At 34.6% G+C, this 15,317-nt stretch overlaps 1 protein-coding gene across 6 annotated transcripts in view; it reads right to left on the minus strand.

Annotated features, from left to right (window-relative positions):
• ITGB8 (integrin subunit beta 8) overlaps nucleotides 1-15,317 on the minus strand; it is a 103,032-nt gene that overhangs the window by 47,280 nt on the left and 40,435 nt on the right. For all 6 annotated transcript variants that reach the window (XM_077122228.1, XM_077122230.1, XM_077122226.1 and 3 more), the window contains exons 4-6: nucleotides 3,513-3,759; nucleotides 1,877-2,042; nucleotides 1,153-1,311 (exon numbers count right to left, since the gene is read on the minus strand). In XM_077122228.1, the coding sequence (XP_076978343.1) occupies nucleotides 1,153-1,311; nucleotides 1,877-2,042; nucleotides 3,513-3,759 (572 nt within the window). The remainder of the gene's footprint in view (nucleotides 1-1,152; nucleotides 1,312-1,876; nucleotides 2,043-3,512; nucleotides 3,760-15,317) is intronic.

The following is a 15,317-nucleotide window of genomic DNA, read 5'->3' on the forward strand; positions in this document are numbered from 1 at the left end:
GGAGGTAGGTCACAGTTTTAATATGACATTTGACTACATTCTTTTAGATGGCATCATATCTTTGCAAGGCTGTGATTTCACAGGTTGCTCTGATAAAGAGCAAAGGGAGGGCAAAAATCAATGTGGAACAGGAAATGAGGCTGGCAATGTGCAATCTGAAGTTTACACATTACTAAGTGGGAAGTTTCCATTAGTAAGTCATTATGGTTATTCAAGAATAACATGAATATATACATACATATATAAATATAAACGTGTGTATGTATACTTTTCACTTCCTGTGTATTTTTTTTAACTGGCTACTAAGTTGTTAAGAAATAAATATTTAAGCTATTTGAAGCAAACTACTTAATAAACAGAACCCTTAGGTATTTCTTCCGGCCTAGCTGCACTATGGAAAAAAATACTGAAATACTAAGAGTGCCATGAACTGAGAAAGTGTGGGGACTTATGTTCTGAAAAGTTTGCCCAAGAATGATGCTTTGGACATTTTCCACATCTAGAATTGGCTAATCCTGAAGAAGAGGTAATTCTAGGAGACTGTATTTAAATTTATAATTCATACCTTCCTCTAATCCTCAGGAAGCAGTCCAGATATCCATTGATTTCAAAAGAGGCCCTACACATAGGTAAGCTTACAGAGGGAAGGAGTAGGCACAGAAAACAAAGCCTTCCTTGTTTCCCTTCTGCTTTTTTTTTTTTTTTTCTGGTCTCTATTTAGTTTCTACCTATCCCACTGTGAGGATTTCTTTGGCCTGATACATTTTTCTTACCCTCCTTAATTTGTTTGCTGATAACAATCCTGTAGCACCAGTTTATTTGTTTAAAGCAAAGGCATGTGTTTTTCTTTTTCCTTTTAGGTCCTTCAATCGCATAGAAAATGAGCTCTTATATCACTTTTGTTTTCATAAATTATTGAGATTTGTAGCATATCAAAGAGTCAGCTAATAGGTATTATCAACATATTTTTGCATTATCTTTTCTTGATCAGCATTTATAAGTTGCATTGTTTCATAACTCCACCCTCATGGCTTATTCTGGCCCTGTACTTGTTCTTTAAGGTAATTTCTTAGTAGAAGAACAGCTGAATTGCCAATTAAACTTTAATTTAACCAACAAAGCATAACTATTAAGGGGTTTCTGCTACATTACCATGCTCGTGGATCTGACATAGACGTTATTTTTCAAATGGCAGTTCCCGTCATTTGGCACCACTATGCCTGCCAATTTGCTATCAAGAGCAAGATGCGATGTCTGATCCGTCATCACCAGCAGCAACCTTTTAGCTTCCTTTCTCCATCCAATATGACTCTTAAAATAAACATGTAATTAGACCTTGTGCAAAAACAAAAATAAAAACAACTGCAGTCTTTACCTTTGAGTAAACATTACTTTACCTCTGAATTAAAAAACACTAAGTCATGCTGGAATGATGTGCCTAAGCACAATGCTGCTTTATAAGTAACACTGACTTTTCATTACGTATCTTTTATCTTATCACGGCCATTTGACCATAGTATCTATCTCCTGGCTAGAGATTTCCACAAGAGAACAAGCTGGTTTATTAACATGACTAGGACAACAGGCAGTTTCCACTCCTTTCTTAGAGTGTGTAGCAGGAAAAGAGCAGCCCTTTTGAAAAAGGATTTCCCATGTGCATAAGTTATTCTTTTTCTTTTATCTTTTCCTATTTATATCCCTGTCCCAATTTAGCCACCCAAATGAATAGTGTGGGTGACTAATAAGAGATAGGAGAAGAATGTATTCTTTTATGGTACGTTTTCACTCTATCAAACAAAGAGGGAATAGAAACACTAAATTCTTTGCAAGTTTGGCATCTGAGCACATACATGCTCACTAATGTGAAATGCCTCACCTCGCAGACGGCTGCCTGAAGCATGGCATCAAAACCGCCTTCAGGTGTATCTATATTTCCGGAGATCTTCTGTCTGTGAACCGCTTTTGTAAACTCAGTGATGTTCTCCGTCAAAGACAGCACATGGATGTACCCATGGGGAGGCATACAGTCTAAATTGTAGTCGCTACATGGGAACAGAGAAAAGGCAAACTCTATTTAGCTATGCTTCCTGCAAAATTCCAAAAGACTACCAAGACGAAATAGTGTGATGGAGGTGAGAAGGGAATATAATTTTTTTTTTTTTTGTGCTCAAGAATTTTTTTTATGGGAATATAATATTTTTACCAGGGCAATTTTATAAGAGGAAAATGTGTACTTTATAAAGCCAGAGAAAGGGTCAATACTGATGAATACTTCTTTGTAGTAAAAAATAGGAATAAAAGGGTTTGGTATTCAAAAATTTTAAGATTAAACAGGGTTCTTTAAAGACAGCTAAGATCTTTTAATATACCAATATGTATATTTCAAAGGGGGGATAAGAGTTTGCAGCAATTCCCTATCACATCTGACCACAGAATGGCTGAGAAACACTTTCTGGGAAATTTGGAGGAGACTTAGTAATCAAAATCATGTCATTATTTGATTTTTTAAAAAAAATTATTGCATTTTAAAAATGATGCTCAGCATGGAATTATTAATGAACGAGAAAAATTGAGAATTTCTTGATACATCGGATAACACGTATGAGATAATGTGTCAGAAAATGAGAATCATTTCTTAGGTGCATTCATATTAAGGAGAAGGCTCATGAAGCTTCATTATTAATTATTATTATTATAAATATTATTATTAATAATAAATATTATTAATAATTATTGTTGTACAGTTACAACAGATGGCAGAGTTGCTTTTGGAACCTTGGAATATGTACTGTAAAGTAATCTGGGCAGTTAGAGATGTAGGGATGAAGTGTTAAAATAAAATGTTTTACACATAGATGCTTCTCTTTGACAATTTAGCAGACTAATTGACAGTCTCATGTGAGAAACTTGAATTTTTTTTTAGGTTAGCTCTCCTTTCCTGATGGGGCAGGTGCTATTTATAATCAGACTTCAAAAATGATAAGAAATAGGGTTCTCTCTAAGCAGTTAAATTCCCAGGTTTTGACCCACCTTCCCTGTGATAGCTGAGTTTTCTTTCTAGTCAGGTCATAAATAACATACTTCATAAATACATTCACAATATAGTGGAAAGAGAGATGCAGTATTGGCAAGATAAATCCTTTAGAATGCATCAAACCTCAACTCAACAGATTTGGGGCAATCAAGGAGAAATACAGAATTTCCAGAGAGGTATTTATATACACAGCAGCCTGATCAGTGAAGGTTTATCCGAAGTCACCAATACTATGTAGGTATTCTTAAAAATAAAAAGTGAATGAATGATATTTGAAGGCATATAAAATTAAGCATTCAAGCTACAGAAAATTTCAGAAGTTTAAGGTAGGAACATATCTCCATCTGAAATATTTTAGATTCTTATATAATTGGACAAAATTATGAAATTTCCAAGTTCTTTATATAAAAAAACAGTGAGAGTTTAGAAGAAAACGTTTTCATTTAGCAATATGAAACCCACATCAAACAGCAGATACCTGCACTGATTATGAATCCTCTCTGGGTGGATGCTGATGTATGGGGAAACCGTTTTATCAACATATGAACCAAATCCAAGGCGGAAGTCATGGGAGAAAAATGCCATTTTTCTAGATAAGTCATTTCCAACAGAATTTAATTTTTCTATATTATTGTGCATTGATGCTGAGACATCAACCAAATAATAAAGATCCACAGGATATTTCTTCAGGGGATGAATTTTCAACATAAAATTAGCTTCAGCTCCTAGTTCAGAGAAAGAAAAAAATTAATTCATTTTAAATGTCTCAGGATAAGCTGTCAGAAAATTGGTCACATTTCAGCATGTAGAACAATGATTATGAATTTTCTAATGAATGAAGTTAAGGATATTCTAAATAATTTTAAAGAATATCCTTATTCTTTAAAATTATGCAATGCAAAAAGCATACCAATTTATTAGTCTCCAAATTCTGCAATGCATTTTTCTCAATTCTAAAAGTCACATAGAGATAAGAAAGATGGGCCAACTCAATATAAATGCAACAGGGAGGACATTCATTGCTGTATAAACCATACTTGCCTTGGCATCTAAAAAAGCACCGCACAAAACAGCAAGCAACATCTCTATCCTGAGAGAGTAGGTAGCTGTGTTGGTGGAGTGAATGAGGAAAACTAGAATGGTACTCCAAGAAAAATGGCCTCTTATTGGATGCAGGCATAAATTCTTTCTTTTATCATATTTACATATGAGTTGTGAAGTCTCCAATACTGAGTAGTACAGTAGTACATTAAGGTATTCAAAATAATGAGTACCTCACCATGAATGAATTGCTGAGATTCCTTCCAACAGTTAGCCAAGAGAAGGAATGAGCCAGGGGTCTAACGAACAGAATCCAAGATTGCCATGTTGAGGACCTGGGTGCTCATGAAACACAGGCTGAAGAAGGATCAGAGAGACTGGCCCTAAGTAAGACAACTGTATGCGAGGAGAGGGTGACCACAAGGAGAAAAAGTATAGGGAGAATCCCAAGGATAGCAGTGTCTGCAATGAGTTTTGTTTAGTTCTCTGCCCATTACTATTTGGTACAAGGACCTGGTTTATCCTAGCACCCTACAGAATTAGAAGCTCTGTTTTAAATTTTAAATGTATGGTCAATATTGTGAATTTTACTTTTTAATCAATAAAGCAAATTTCTGTAAGCTATTAATTATATGTCCTTGGAGTATGATTTGAATGGAAAAAAAATTTTTTTAATTCTTAAATAAACACCAATGTATATAAATAAGTGATGGTCAAATCTACTTATTAAAGGAATTCCCTATTAATGTATGTAAAAGTAGCAATATTTTCTTTTAAATTATTTTATAAATCTGATTTCTTTGGCAAGATTACCCATTGTGTTTAGAGTAATAAGGTTTTACTACTAATAATAGAGTATTACTGATGTGAAGGAAGCCTCATTAGTGTGACACTACTAGCTTTTTGGTCCAGGAATTTGGCATGAGTAGCTCAGCCCAGCCCACTCTTTCACCCTTCCCTCTAGGAGCTGGGTTGCTTTCAGAGAGCATTTATTCTGCTCTGCTTTCTGGTATTCGGTGGAAAGGCCTGTCACTGTGGAAACACCCTGCATTTGGGGTGGAGAAGTTTAATTCAGGGGAATGTTAGGATCTAGTGCATGGACCCAGGTGGATGAGAAACCGAAATGGAGCTACTGGGGTGCCATCCATGCAGAGGCTTGAACTTTAATGTGTGGGTTGGAGTTTTGATCTTGGCAGTTTGCAGAGACATACTGAGACCAAAGGCTATCTTGTTATGTTTTTTGTTTTGTTTGTTTTTTCAAAACTTGCGTAGCTGGATTTAAACCATTATGCTTTGGACATAAGGCTGATATGGCTGGAGGCCCTATGCACTGGTCACGTGGTGTGTTCACCTTGGTGGGTCTCTGCAGTGACTCTGTTCAAGCATGAGTGGTTGTGTTTTAATAGTCAAAGTGAAATGCACTGGATATTCAGCATATGGCACAGGGTCTTAGCAAAAATATGGGGTGGTGACCTCTGAAAACAGGCAGGGTTTGTATAGCATCAACATAGGCACAGCCCTTGGAGGCTTAAGCTATTCAGGCAGCCCTAACCAAAGGCTGGTCACATGAGGGGCCTCAAAAGACATCAGCAGCTGACAGCCTCGCAAGCAAATTCTGGTCTCAATGGCTGCAACAAGAGGGCAGTGAGATAGCCTAGCAAATGGCCAGAGTTTGAGGGTACAAGGCTGGATTACGTATATGTTTGCCTTAGCACATGGACCTGGGTCAGGTGAACACCTCAGCAGAGGTGGAGGGCTCAATAAGACAAAATGTCAAAATAGGGGAAAAGAGAATCTTTCCATACATAGGCCTTTTAGTCATAGCTGAAGAGAGTCATTGCTTCTTTTAAACTTCAAGACACCTGAATTCCCTATGAGGTTCTAGTTCTAAGTAGCTAGTTCTAGGTAGATGATCTTTGATAGCCTGACCTCACTCCCCACTCTGTGTGTTAAGGAGGAAACTGAAGGGACTCAGCTTGGAGGGCTGTGGCTTGCCCATGAATTTGAGACACTCCCTAAAATATCCTCTTAAGTTGGCTTTGAATTGGATAATTATATCCAAGGAAGAAACCTTCCTTTGGAGGCAGGATTTTTAGGCTTCGGCATTTCCATAGCAAAAGGCAGTGGAGATATTGTTCATGGGAGTGCAGGGTGGATACTGTGTTACTAAACCGAACCAGGTCCAGTTCACAGTGAAGTATTGCCAGCACAGAACTCAAAGGGGAGATGGCAGTAAGAAGGCTTTGAATATAGTGACTGAGAAAGAAAGGCATCTAAAATAATACTTAATATCTGAGGCTATTACCATTGTGAGTTCATTAGCAAAGGCATAAATATCTCAAATGCCACTCTGAGAGAGGAGCTATGCAGGATTCCTCTCATGGATTTTGGACAACTGGCCAAAGATAGATATCTAGCTATCTATCAGCTAGATAGATTAGCTGATAAAACCTAGAAAAATGCTAATCACTACCAAGCTTCTAAAATACTGGAGTCTTTGCCGTGGTCTTTGGCAAATACCTTTGGATTGGAATATGTCCTAGACCAGGGAATATAATTTAGCCTAGAATAACTAACTACCCTACTGCTTGGGATTGGCTTGTTTTCTAAGGTTGGTTGTATGGGCCAGAGCTATAATAATCTTGTGTACTCCATTAACTCTTTAAAAAGTGAGACACATCAGAGACTTCAGCTGAACCGAAATTGTAACTGCCAAGATCTTGAAGGAACTACACCATCCTAGTAAGAAAAGCCCACAATTCAGTTGACAAAAACCCACAGCTCCATCCAGATATCAAAAATCCTAGCTCATAGAGAGCAGGTGAAGTGTTGGGGATGATAAACTTGGGGACTTGAACTTTTTGAACTTTAACTCAAATGGCAAGATGATTTGATACTGGACTTTAATTCCTTTGGATATTCACTTAAAAATTTGGGGGTTGAGATCTTCGAACTTTAACTTACAAAACACCCAAATTTAGTCCTTGAACTTCAAATTTCCAGAGACAATCATTATAAATAGAATTTTACTGAAATTTAGAGCATCTTAAGGTTTTATAATTTGATGATGAATGTTTTTATGTAATCTCATTGTAGAACCACTTGAAATGCTCTTGGACAAGATGCCTAAGCATAATTTTGGAGGAGAAATTTAATAGGGTGTGAAATCTGAGCATAGAATGACCTTGGAATTTACTTAATTAGTGAACTACTATGTTCCATTTCTGGGTCTCCAGGGAAAATCCTCCCTGTCCACCCTTGGCGTGGAATTGATAACAAAGGAAGCCTCCTCGGTATGGGGTGATGGCTATATGCAAATGACAGACTGTCCTGATGCTGCTCTTGTGCCCTAAAAAGGGACAATACCCTTAAGGGTCATCATATGCTTAATAGCTGTAACCAGTGACTTAAAACAAAGAGTCTGGGAATGTTGGGGGAGAGAAGGAAATCATCGTTCTCTAACACTGATGTTTTCTTTCATTTGGAATGCGCTCCACTAGAGTAACTCCCTTTTATTCACTCCCTTTCCACCCTCCCCACCCCGTGGGTAATATATGATTTACAAAACAGTTTTATCTAAAGGATCTTATTAAATTCTCACTACCAATGTTCAACACATTTCCATTATCTTAAAAATATCTGGGCTATTCCAAATATTAGATAGTTTTATATTCAACAGGAATTGTTATTATAGACAAAGGATAAACCTGACTGGTATGTACTCTCCAAATATTTTCCTTTGCAAAGTATCATGGGTTGATACTTAAATCTTAATAGGAGGTACACTTAAGTCTGTGTGCTTTTTTATCTTTAACAATTAATTATAGCTGCTCTTGTAATTGTGGGTGTTTGGAGTGTTGAAGATAAAGAATAATGATTACTTAGTTTATGTTTCTGGTCACAGGAAGTAAACCAGTTTTCTACAACTGGAAATGAGACTGGTGATCATACAATCATTTTTCTGTTCACGTACTTTGTTCCCATGGTACAAGGATTTCATTTTTTACAAAATCTCCTATTTCAAGCATACAGGTAAATGTGAAGAATGTATTTGGGTGTTTGTTTATGTGAGTATCTTTAAAATATTTTCCAACCCTCCTAGGTGCAAGGCAATCTAATTTTCCAATATTTTTCTGGGATTCAAATCACTTTATCTCACCAATTTCACTAAAAAAGTAACTCCTACTACTGAACATAAGTGATGATTGACCAAGGCCAACTGTGAGAAAAAGTTATAATGGACTTATACTTTCTGGGTGACTATAACATTTCCTCCTCCCCCCGCTTTTTTTTTTTCCTTTTCTTTATGGTTGTAGAATTTTCATTATAAGGCAGAATCAGGTTAATTGTAACATTGTACCTCAAATTCGTTACTGTTGACACCCTAACGTGTTTAAGGTTTGGGAATCCAGTCTGGTAATTTAGTCTTCAGTTGATGTCTTAAAAAATTACTCATCAGTTAAAAATAGCAATGCAAAATTCACTTTAGCTTGTCAGAGCGTACAAACATGTTTCCTTACACTTCATCCCTTCTTGTCTTTTGCCTGGATTATTTCCACAGCCTCTTCATTTATCTTCCACTCCAGTCCCATTTTCCTGCAATCATTATCTATACCACTAAGTTGATCCTTTGAAAATTCATAATTACTTATGTCACTCCCTGCTTAAAATCTGTCAGTGACTCTCCATCAGATGGCTAAAATCTAAGTACTTAAACATGACAGATAAGTGCCTTGAAAATCTTGCCTCTACTACATCTCTACTTCTAGCACAACAAAACTTTCTCACATGTACTACCTAAAGACATACTCCTATGCCCTGTTTATGTCCTTCCTCTTCCTTTGTGTCCTAACCTCTTCTTCACCTAACAACCACTTCAAGACACTGCTCAGTTATCTGCTCTTTCCCGGATTGGGCTAACCATTCCTCCCCTCTGTTTCCTTGGCAACTGATCATGCCACCATCAGAGTGTTTACCAGATTATTCCAGATAGGTTGCCTTTATGGTCTTTTAGTGGTAAGAACTAGTAAATGAGATAATCTGTGTGAAACATTTAGCACAGGACTTGGCACACAATAAATATGTATATACATGTAATCATTGTCATTACTACTATTAGATTCTAAGCAATTTTAGGGTAAGACCTACATTTTTTTTTCACCTCTTAAGACTCTGGGTTTGGCACAAACATAGACACTCAATAAACATTTTAGAACTAAAGTATATATGAAGCACATTTTGACAAAGCATCTCATAAGGCCTTACACATTAGGAAGAGAGAATCTGTGACTTCTTTCCCACAGTATAGGGAAAGCTTAAATACAATGTCTTTGTTAAAGAAGAAAAGAGATTATCATCCGATCCCCAAAATATTCATGCTTCCATTTAAATTATCTTCAGGAAAGCTTCATTATCATGCCTTTTCAATTTCTAAAGGCTCACATCCTTATTTCCTTCAATTAATTTCAAAGGGAAGAAGCGAGTCTGTGACACAGAATAAGAAAGAGGCCTGGGAGGAAAGGTGATGACCTACTTAGAGCTATTGCCAGTGATTGGTTTGAAGAGACCAATGAATTAGAAGTTGTTAAAGTGAATTTTTATACCACTCAGATGATGGGTGAGCAGCCCTGAAGTGCTGACTACAACAAAGAAATGGAAAAGATAACTGAAAAATGTTTCATATGAGATGAAACTGAAAAAACATAAGAAAAAGTGAAAAACTGTAGGAGGAAGAAAGAGAAGCCAATTTCTATTCATTACAATTTGCAGGGGAAAAAGAAGTTCCAGAAATGGGACTGCCTGCTTCAAAACAGCAAGGAACAGGCTCCAGCACATTTCTGAATTTCTGTGGGAGATAAAATGAGGGATGTGTGCCAGGACTTGAGGGGGAAAAAATGAATGGGTTTCTATTTTCTATGGTTTTTTTTTTTTGTATTTTTGAATTAAGGAAGAGTTAGACTTACTTGAAAAATCTTAAATTGTAAATAATGCTACACTAAATTAAAGGGCTTCTTTCTTTACACTATTAAAATAAATCAAATTTGAAATATCTTTTGAATTAGTGAAATTTAAGCTGTACTAATCATTCTCATACATATTTTATTACTTCTGAAGCAAAACTAGAGCATTCCCTTCCTCCTATCTTCCAAAGGATTCAATTTCAGTGTTCTTAAGGAACATCAACTTGTATCTGTTGTCTATTTCTGTCATTATTTTTCCATAAGATCAATAGGTGAAATTAAAGAAGAAAATACAGTGTAAAAAGTGAAAAGTAAAAGAAAATATAATTTTCAATCTCACTTAAAATATTCAACATCAGATACAGTCTACTAACATTCTTTTAAAATATTACTGAGTATATGATAGATTAAAATTATCCATGACAAATAAAGATGCTACATTGAAGGTCATGGATTGATCAGATATAGATAATCTTTAAATAAACCAAAATCAGCATTAGGCATGAATACATTTTATACTTAGGTGTACATTATATCACACTCTCAACTCTTCCATGTCTAATGGTGGAAAGGAGGGTCTTTCCACCCCTGGGGACAATCATGTTTCTACATATCCTGAGTTGGTAAAATATAGCTTTAAATATTATGCCCCAAATCTGGCATGTCTTTTTTATCAAAATTCAATTTTTCCAAGAAACTTGTTTTCAATATACTTTAACTTAATAAATATTTGTTATCTTTGAGGATTATAAAATACAGTTCTGCCTCTAAGGAGCTCATAGCTAAGTTGAAAGATGACTTACTCAAGTAGGCAAGCATATTAATTTGCATATAGCAATGCAAATACCAGTGGGAAATGAAATAAAATCAAGTTCCATAATGATTGATGTAGACATTAAGTGTTTCTCTTTTTATTCTACTAACTCTGTGATTTTATCCATACTACCTTCACTTACCACTTTGTGTCGATATCTCCTTGTCTGTATCTCCAAACCATACCTCAACCTTGAACTTCAGACTCACATGGACAAGTGTGTACCTCACCTCCACGTGACGCAGTCAGAACCCAGGTGTCATGCATCCCCATCAATCACCAGTCCATCTGGATTCTGCCTTCTCATTATCTCTCAAACCCATCCAGTTGTCTCTTGCCTCATTACCATCATCACTGCTGTCTATACCACTGAAACTGGTTCCCAACTTTTGAATTTTCAAATTATATACTGTGATGGATTAAAACACCATTATATAGCCCATGACAAACTCTGGGATATGTTCTGCAACTATTTGTTAAAGTGCTTTGCAAATTATTGCTTTTTTCTTTCTTTGCATATATGTCATATTATATAATTAAAAAAGTTAAAAAAAATACCATTGTATCTATAAAAGGGAAAAAGTTAAGCTTAGTAAGTGTATATATTTAAATGTCACACACTAGTGGAACAAAATGCAACTTACAAATTTTTAAATCTCAAGTATTTAAAAAAGAACAAGCCATTTTAAGGAATATAGTCACATTTATTAGAGGAAAAATATCCTTCATATATGATAAGCGCCTAAAAATTAGCCTTCACTTAGAAAAATAGGCAAATCCTATGGAAAGGCAAATCATACACAAAAAAAGGGACTGCAGATGTTTTAATAAATTTTTTTAAAATGTCAAACTTACTACTAGTAAAAGAAAGGCAAAAGAAAATAGCTAATGTTCTAGTTACACTTAATAGACTACAGAGGTTAAAAAGGGTGAGCATGGGCAAGGCTGACCCCTGAAAGGCTAAACTGGACATGAATTTTCTTGTGAATAATCTGACAAATTACACCAAAAATCTAAATAAATTTTCTTATATTTGACCTAACAAATCTACTTCTAGGGTGGGTGCTAAGGAAATATGCTGTTAATATAAGAATTCATGCATAATGAGGTTCACTTGAGATTTAGTATTTTAAGAAAACTTCATTAGAATTTGACTGGGATTGCCATACATTTATTGGTTTGCCTGGATTATGTCATATTTATAAGAATATGTTTATAGAGATCCATCATTGTTACAGAAACATGCAATTCTTTCCCATTAAGTCATATTTTCTTTTAAGGAGCACACAGATATGACACAATTTTTAAAAAGTTTATTCCTAGATATTTTCTATTTTTGGTTGCTGCTATGAATGGATCCCCTTTTTGTTGAATAGAAATTTATTCATTATTGAATATTTGTAAAATTATTTGCTTCATTTTTAAACTCCTCTTTATTTTTAATAATTTGTTAGTTGATTCGTTTGTATTTTCCAGGTAGAAATATAATGATAATTTTGCTTTATCATTTTCTTATGTTTATAACTCTTATTCACTTTTCTTATCTAATTGCTTTTATGTAAAATATTCAGAATAATTTAATATATATTAAGGAAATATTCTTCAATTTTGGCTTTATCAGGAGTGGGCATTAAATTTTACCAAATGTTTTTTTTTCCAGCATCTGTGAGAAAATAGTACATAATTTTTTCTCCTTTGAGCAAACTGAAATTATTTATAAAAATATATTATTTTCAAAATAATAATCTATCTTTGTTTTCTAACTTAAAACCTACCTGGTTGGGGAAATTGTTCTTATTACCATGAGTTTAATTTGATTTCCTAAAATCATGAAGATTTGATCATTGGTTTACACTAACTTGTAAAAACTGAGTCATTTCTAGGCTTTCTCTAACCTTTGGAAAAGCTTATACAGGACAGAAATATCACATTCTGTAAATGTTTGGATGATTATTAAATCATTTCTTTCCATGAACTCTTTTAGACCTATTGGTTAAACAGGGTGTTTCTTTCCTAACTTTCTTAACTTCTTATATATTTACAGGGTTACTTAGCATTCTCCCTCTTCTTGAATCAATTTTAGTTGTAAATTTTTCCTAGAAACTTATATTATCAAGATTGAAACATTTTGCCAAAGATTTTTTTGCTTAATATTCTCTTACAGTCTTCTTTTTTCAATGTTTGTTTCTGTGATTACAGTCTTATAATTAGTATATTTGTTTTTCTTTTTTTTTAATTAGCTTTGATAAAGAGTTTCCTGTTTTATTGGCTTTCACAGTGAGCCAGCTCATGGATTTATATATCCATTTTAGTTTTTTATTTATATTTGGCATTTGATTAATTTTTTAAATTTATGAATTCCTTCTTGTTTTCCTTACAGTAATTGTTGTTGTTCTGTTATCTTTTTTGGATGTGTCATTCATTTTTGCTCACGTGTCTTTAATAATAAAAGTATTTAAAGTTTTGATTTTTCTTGAGAGCAACTTTGGTCACATCCCATATATTTTGATATTGTTGTTTTTATTATTGTTAATACTTATTAGCCTAAAACTAGAGGTTTGATTTATTCATGGAACTAGAATGTATTTGGAAGAGTATTTTCTTAGTTTCTCTATCATTTGATATTTGCTAAGCCTCTGGTATTGATTTAAAATTTTATTGCAGTATGGTCAGAGATGTTGGCCAATATAGTTTTTATTTTTCAGAATTGAGTTTTCTTGCCTAAAATATGATTAATTTCTACAAATATTCCATGGACTTTTGAAAACATTGCTTTATACATCAAGTTTATTAAATATATTTAATTGTTCTATTGTATTATAGAATTCCTATTTCTCCATCTACAAATATTGAGATGTATTTTTTAATTCTTCTCTTTGTACAATCCTTTTGAAGAAAACGGAGAATAGAGAGAGAGGAATCTACAATACTGGAGGAAGATTTGTAGTAAAAATGACATTAACAACTGACCCTCAAATTCAAATATAAACAGTAGAGTATTCCCAAACTAGTTTGAATTAGAAAGTTGAAATATATTTGAGTTATATTTGTGCTACTGATCAATGCTAACACAGCCTGAAAGGGGAGATAGCCTGGAGGTGAGTAAGACTCTGGTGGGTCTTATGGATGAACAGTGGGCAAGGCCTGGGATGATATTTCCTGGGGATATGGATATGCATAAGAACATGGGGGGTTTAGAAGCAGTCTCAGGAGAAGATCCAGGTGACTTCATTGATTGAAAAAAACAAACTAGGTTAAGGAACCTATTAAAATAAGAGGAAAAGAAAAAGAAATCATTAAAGATGATTGGGCAAACATGCAAACATAACCTTAATAAAAGGTCACATATGTATGAGAGATACATAGGAATATCTAAGGGCAGAGTCTAGTAAACATATTGAGTTAGGATTAGATGAACAAGACATATAATTTCTCTCTTTTTAAAAAAAAGAACACTAACTATTTTACATAATTTTTTTTTTTTTTTGCAATGGAAAGTGGTAAGAACCATAATCTTACCAATCTAATCACATCCCTTTTCAACTCTTGCTTATATATGTACATACTGGGCTGTATAATTGTTTTACATGAAGATCACAGTTTTAATTGGAAGTTGGTATGCACCTATGGCCAAGAAAGAAAGAGACTTTGTTTATTTGGTAATCAAGGAGTCTGGAAGTGATAGTTCAGCTTTGTACTGGGGAGGGACATATGTCAAGAATCAAAACTTTAAAATGTATTGGCAGGACAAGACCACCCAACATGAGATAATGAAGTCTTGAAACCAACTGGATACCATCTAAATGAGTGGAGTGTATCTCTGTACCTTGCACCTGAATTCCATTTGCTCATGCAGTTTGTAGTCTGTGATACTATAGCGCTGTAGGAAAATGATTACTTTTCAGTGGCCTACATGCACCCAAATGTGGAAAGTACTGTGATGGAAGGGGAAGCACAGGGAAACCAAAGAGGAAAGGTGTGTCTCACTCTCAAGGCCCATCACAAGGCAGTCCGTGGTAAATATGGTTAATTATAAGACATCATTGTGCATTTAAAAGTTCATCAGAAAGCCTCTAAGGACTTAAATCTCCTACCAATTAATTAATCAACTAATCAATTCAAACAAATATCTAAGAAGTCCTTACTACAAACCAGTATTCTGCTAGGCATTAGAGAAAGACAGAGGAATAAAACATGTTCCCTGTTCCTTTTCTCCCGGAGCTCATAGTGGAGAAAGAACATAATTACACTACAATGTGATCAGGTCTGTAAACACATAATTATATTATGCTGTGGTCAGGTTTGCAGAGTGTTTCCAAGGTCACATAGCTCACTTCTGGCACCAAAAAAAATAGAATTCTGAGTTCTTGGTTCTGAGCCCACTGTTATTTCTACTACAACAATGCTGCTTGCCGCATAATATGAAATATGAGCAAGTGAAAAGGAACTGGAATTTCAAATTAAGATT

The sequence above is a fragment of the Tamandua tetradactyla genome, chromosome 1 (assembly GCF_023851605.1).
Source record: "Tamandua tetradactyla isolate mTamTet1 chromosome 1, mTamTet1.pri, whole genome shotgun sequence".
Taxonomy (NCBI): domain Eukaryota; kingdom Metazoa; phylum Chordata; class Mammalia; order Pilosa; family Myrmecophagidae; genus Tamandua; species Tamandua tetradactyla.